At 44.2% G+C, this 6,187-nt stretch overlaps 1 protein-coding gene across 2 annotated transcripts in view; it reads left to right on the top strand.

Annotated features, from left to right (window-relative positions):
• LOC141798248 (uncharacterized) overlaps nucleotides 1-6,187 on the top strand; it is a 7,879-nt gene continuing 1,692 nt past the window's right edge. The window contains exons 1-5 of one of the 2 annotated variants that reach the window (XM_074680093.1): nucleotides 1-520; nucleotides 759-895; nucleotides 2,344-2,477; nucleotides 2,752-2,838; nucleotides 4,553-4,717. In XM_074680093.1, coding sequence (XP_074536194.1) covers nucleotides 883-895; nucleotides 2,344-2,477; nucleotides 2,752-2,838; nucleotides 4,553-4,717 — 399 coding nt within the window. In that variant the 5' untranslated portion in view covers nucleotides 1-520; nucleotides 759-882. Of the gene's footprint in view, nucleotides 896-2,343; nucleotides 2,478-2,751; nucleotides 2,839-4,552; nucleotides 4,718-6,187 lie in introns of both variants that reach the window. The other variant, XM_074680094.1, reaches the window with a different exon arrangement.

Raw genomic sequence — 6,187 nt, 5'->3', positions numbered from 1 at the left:
GAGTGACACCGGAGAGGAACGACTCCGCTTTAACAGACAGAAACCTGGACTCATGTTAGGCAGACTCCTGCTGAGCCCCTGTCAGGGTGAGTCAGACAGAAAGAGAGATGGACAGAGCTCTGAAAATAGAGAAAAAGACTCAGTTTATTCAGTGTTGTTTACGCCTGAGTATGAGTCAGCCCCTGGCTCTTCTGATCACAAAACATTATGCTTTTATTTTGTAACTGTCCTGTTTTAATGACAGTTTTGAAAGACTGTGAGGAAGTATTGGTGACTTTTCTAAAACTGAATAAAACCCACGTTTTTAACTTATCTCCTCTGATTTAACCCATAAGCACAAAGTCTCGATGAAAAACCAGCAAACCAGCTCTGATTCCTGAGGTGGTTTTGTGGGTTTTTGTTGCCGTGGAGCTTTCAGAGTGGAAGCAGACGACGCAATCAACACATCAAGCCTAGTCTGATGTGTGTGACAGGAGATCTGTGTGGGTGTATGAGGAACACTAACCCTACTACTAACTGGGTGAGTAGTGTCTGGGTCTATGTGGTGCCTCTCTGGTCTTATTTGCGTTGAGAATCCAGTGTCAAACATTAACCTAGGCTTAATCAAATACAAAACTGGCACGCTCCAGAAGCTTTCCCTGTACGAGGTGGTGTGTTCCCGGCATTCGTCACATTAAGTGTGTCTGAAAACGGAGAGCAGCTGAGCCAGGTTCCCATCGTCCAGGGATCAGGGACTCAGGAACGTGTCTGCTCTTTAGTCCACCTGATACAGAGGGACTTCTGAGGATCCACGGCCTGGGCTGGTTTTTCTGGACTTGATTTGACGACAGATGGAGTTTGACAGACCCCAGCTGAGGGACACCATGCACCGAGGAGCGGGTTATGGCTTATAGCAGTAAGTCCTGGCGCCATAACTTGTTGAGTGAACGTAATAAAATTATGGAAGGAATGCTTTCATTTTGCAAGACCAAAACTTTTATATCAACCAATTGTAAATATGTTGTGTGATCATAAAGTATTGGTGATACCATATCTGATTGTTCGGGTCTAACTTAATTTGTAAAGGCTGTTTCAACATATTCACTATAGTAAAACATTTGAACCGTGAGTGAGGAGGGTACACAGTGGATATGAGACCTTGCTGTTCATTGAGCTGAGCTGTACGTGGCTTTGGATGAAAGTGTCTGCTAAATAGAATTGTAGGCTGTCTGTGCACCTCTGCATGGACCGGCCATGTATTCTTCAAAACACTACAGTTTAAAATTGGCCAACAAAGCATAGCCCATAAACACATTTTGTTTTGTTAACATAAATCAAACAGTAAAAATCATTGGTTACATGGACGGGGCCATATGGAGCACAGACAGCCTGTCTGTGTCCTGGAGCACACCATCTCAATGCACAGCGTGGACTCATGTCTACAGCGTTCCCTTCTTACTCATGGTATCAATGAGCCATCACAAGAAAAATTACTTTATTAGTTTGTACCAATTATACAAACAGAAGTTTACAAAGTTGTGTCCAGATGCACCCCTGGCAGCCGCGAGTGGATTGTTAGCCAGCTCATTGGAAACTTGCTCCTTTCAAGATGATGACCACATTAACCAGGTTGTCCTCTGCTCTGCTCTCTGCTGAATAGGGCCTATTGAGCATTACTGCCTCCTCCTGCCCTGGAGAGATGTTGCAGATAGGATTCCGTAACCAATTAGGTTGAGTTGATGTAAAGCAATCTCGTAGTTTCAACGATTTTGCACATCATGCTAAAACAACATGATTAACTCATGTTTAACCACTGAACATGAAATAATCTAGAATAAGTTACATGTTTCACTTATGCTGATTAAAGGAAAACTCATGTTGCTTTTTTTTTGAGTATGTAGAGAGCAGGATAGCTGGTGTTCTTGATGTCTTAATGTGCTTATAGGGGTGTAAATATGTCACCTGGTTTCAAACACGGTGTTAAACACTGAGAGTCGTACTGATGTCAGGGTTCAGCTGATGAACTGTGATGAAAAGGAGAATCTTTCCAGGATCACAGGATGACTAATGATGTTTCATTAAGACATCAAAGACTCATCATTCAGTCAGACCTGTGTCTCCTCTGGAACTAAAGTTCAACGTTGATCCTGGAGTTCAACTCGTCCAAGCACAACCTGCTGGTCTGATTTAGGACAGATAAGGTGACAGGTGAGCTACATGGCATGGAGTTAAAAAAGCTGAATCAGAGCCAAGAACAATAAGAGGGGATGTGAAATTAAGGAGCTGCAGCTGTAACCCTGCGTGTCACTGTTAAAATGAGTTAAAAGGCCTCCCTTCAGCTGTCCTCTCTGTCTGCTCCTCCAGGACTCCTGCTGCTGCTGATAGGAGTGATTTCCTCCCATCTACCTGGAGTCCAGGCCAGACACATCGACTTCTGGTGCAACCGGGACGCCAGGAAGAATATGGGGAAGACTGTTGAAGGCCTGAAGAGAGACATGGTGAGGAAATCTGATTTTATAGTCATTTTTAACAGCTAGTCAGGACACATTCGATCTCTGTTCTCATTGTGAGGGTTTAACTTTTCTCACTCATAAACGTATACCCTGTTACTTTGATTAAAAATAGTGAAACCATCCCTGCCTCTTGATCTGTCAGAGGATTTTTTTGTAGGAAAACAGTTGAATGTTCAATCACAAAACTTTTCTCAGAGTGGTTGTATTTTGTGAGATTATCTGCGTAGAAGTGTGTGTGTGACTTTCTCCATGTACTCAGGCTGACTGCGTGGGCTCACACACTTTGCCAGCTCCTCTAGAGCTACCATGTGTTTCGGTACAAGCAGCAGAATGGGCAAACAAAACTGTGAGTAATACCTAACCTCAGGCAAAGCACACACAGTCACTCACACACACCCACGGCAGTTTTAAAGGGTCATCACAGCAGAACTTTATCAATGAAAACAGGAAAACACACAGTGACAGGCTCTATGTGGATCAGCATTTAATACACCAGCAGAGTGAAGGCGAACCAGCCCTTACCGTCTGCATGGAGCTGTGGTCCATCAGTGAAAGCTGCTCATCTCAGACAGCCTCTTCTTCAACACGATGACCCTAACGTCTGAATTCCTGTCTCCTTGTCTCCTCCTATCTGACGGCTGTGTCCTTCAGTGGCTGGGGCTTGTATGATTTGTTGGAGTTACATTTTGACTGAAGCCATCATTTCAGGTGGGCAAGGACTGGGGACAGGGTTTAAACCCACGGGACAGAGCAGGGATCAGGGTGAGAGTATGGAGGGTTATACTGGAGAGGTGCCGCGGTTGGATTCAGACCCTGGCTGACCATTGAGGACTAACAGTTTGCCTGTACAAGCCAAAAGGGTGATTTTCCTCTAGTGACACGGGACAGGCAGCCTTTGAACCAACAGGGTCTGGGCAGTGTTGTTATTGCAGGCTCATTGTGACCCTGGATTAGGGTTGCCACATTCCTGTAAAATACCGAATCGTCCATCCCATAGAATATGAAATTGTCCCGTATTTCACATTCACAAGCTGCACGGTGGCGCAACAGTTAGTGCTGTAGCCTCACAGCAAGATGGTCACCAGTTTGATTCACACCTTGGCCTTTCTGTGTGGAGTTTTCATGTTCTCCCCGTGCATGCATGGGTTCTCTCCGGGTACGACAGTTAATCACAGGGCTGACACATGGACAGTCAACCACTCACTCACACCTACGGACCAGTCCAGGGCGTACCCCGCCTCTCGCCCAGTGACAGCTAGGATAAGCTCCAGCCACCCTTAACAGGATTAGCGGTTCAGAAAATGAATGAATAAATGATTTCACATTCAAACCGTTTTACATTTGAATCAATATGGGACATGATTTGTCCCGTATTTTCCGTTTGCCTGGAATGCAGCACCATTCTGCCGGGACGCAACATGAGCCGGCTGCCAGGGCAGGGGCAGTTGGTTGTTTGATTTTAAGCATTTAGTGGGTGAGAGAAAGTCATAGGAAATCAGAAATGAACATGTCTGTGCCTGTGGCTGCACCTGGTACGCCGCCCCATTGAAAAGCAAAAGGATGCATAAATAGAGACGTGAGAGGGATTCAAGTGACTGGCCTGACAGTGTCAGTGAGACGAACTCAAAGTACACGGTAAAATCTGTCGTTGAGTGCTTTCTGTGGTGCATGGTGGCCTGTCGGACATGCTACAGCATGCAGCTGGAAAGCAATATTACTGCAAGATTAGGACAAACAAATACCAAATGGCGAACTCATACTTCTTCATACCTGAAGCATCTACACATACAGTAATCTTATTCATAACTAATAACATATGATCAATTTGGGAAAGTTAACTCTTCTACTAAGGAATCAACAGTATAGTTATAGCAGTACAGACATTTCATTAATACAACATGAGAAAAGTTTAATACATGTTGACAAAATAAAATAAAATTCATAATTATGGACATGAAAAGTCATGTTAGCACAATTTGCAATGCAAAAATTTAACTAATGCATTAATAAACTACCACAACTGGTGCCGATGGTTTGTGTGTGTGTGTGTGTGTGTCCAGCTCCAGCAGAAGCGTGCTGAGGTGCTTGGGGCTCTGCGGGTGCTTGAAGATGGAGTTCATGGGGAACTGAATCAGACCACATCACACTGTCAGACCTCACTGCTGGAGAGACTTGGTCATCACATCACAAACTACGTGGGTCTCGTCAACAGCCTCCAGTTACAGGTGACTCTGTCTGTTCTTTGCGCCATGCACCAAATCATGCCAGGAGCTGACCTCTGGCTAAGCCCCGCCCCCTCCACTCACTGGGATAAACAGTGAACATTCAGTGACAGCTGCTATGGCAGGTCTCCAACATCTCAGCGTAGACAAAACTTTTTACATGTCATTAGTTAAAGGGGCTATGAGGAGTTTGAAAGTGATCTTGAAAAAGTCTCCGTTCTAGATATCTACCCACACTTTTAAATGAGATTATCAGCAACAATGCAAGTTGTTTCAAAATGCTACTTTGTAGCTTCTTCGTGGCGGGTCCAGTAAGACTGGATTGATTTATGACACATCTAGGTCTCCATGGCAACACCACACCAGCTGACAGAGTTTAGTAGAGAGAAGAGAGATGTGTTTTTCTCTGCTGAAAACGATTTCTGTGATTAATTTAGTAGTGATGGTGGACACTGGAGCCTAACTGTCAGACAGAAAAAGGACAGAAGAGCAGAAGAAAGAGAAACAGGAGAGAGATAGAGCACAAGCTAAAGGCTAACACAGGGGCTAACCTGTTTGTGCTAATGTTGACTCCAACCCACGTGCAGCAGTTATTCTGCAGTGGTCTTTTCAAACTTGAGAGTCTATCAATAAAATGAAGAGTGAGGTTACGTTAGCTCTGCTTGGTAGATGACTGGCAGGACATGACCAGGATTCACTGAGGGGCTGCCAGAGCTACGTATGGACAGCTACTAAACTACCGTACAAATTGACAGTTTGCTTGTTCACATGTGTCAAATGGTAGCACTACATAACTGGACTGTTAAATCCCTTACTTTGTTGCATTGTTCCCAGAAAAAAGTTGTTTTGAACAAAGAAAATTTGTTCTAAAAAAAAAAAACACACGCCTGGTTAGAAGTCACATCTTTACGACAGTGTGCCCGAGACTCTGGGCCAGAAGGTAGCGCTGCAGTCCAATTAAGACAGATCCTTCTCACAGCACCTCTAAGGTGTAATTACAGTTAGGTGGCTATTACTGTCTCTGGTGTCGTGTTATGATGAGACACACCTGTGGAAAGAGGGAGGAGAGAGAAGAATGATTGAAAACCTGGTGATGAAATGCAAACATGGATATTATAACACCTGTAAACTCCCTCAGCAGGTTATCAGAACTAAGTCTGATGACTATCTGCTCTCCCTGTGGAGCTATACCAGCACCCTGTAAATGGGTTTCCTCTTCAATCTGACCCATAAATCATAGGCCCTGTGGTTGCTTTAGTCAGAGAGGAGATTCAAAAATCAACTTTACGGATTCCCTTTGTTTACATGATGAGATTGAAACTGCATCTGCACCTCCCAGCCTGTGTGTTACTTCAGAGGATTGGTTAAAGTGAACTGGATGGTCCTGAGTCTCCAACATATTTTATTTGCTGTGTATAAATGTAACAATGTTACCATCAGCAGATTTGAAAAACTGTTTTGTGTTTTTCTGTT

This window comes from Halichoeres trimaculatus, unplaced genomic scaffold, assembly GCF_033239565.1.
Source record: "Halichoeres trimaculatus isolate MK-OKI-2021-1 unplaced genomic scaffold, fHalTri1.1 fHalTri1_scaffold_9, whole genome shotgun sequence".
Lineage (NCBI taxonomy): Eukaryota > Metazoa > Chordata > Actinopteri > Labriformes > Labridae > Halichoeres > Halichoeres trimaculatus.
The sequence above is the reverse complement of the archived record's forward strand: the minus strand, read 5'-3'. Positions and strand labels throughout refer to the sequence as shown.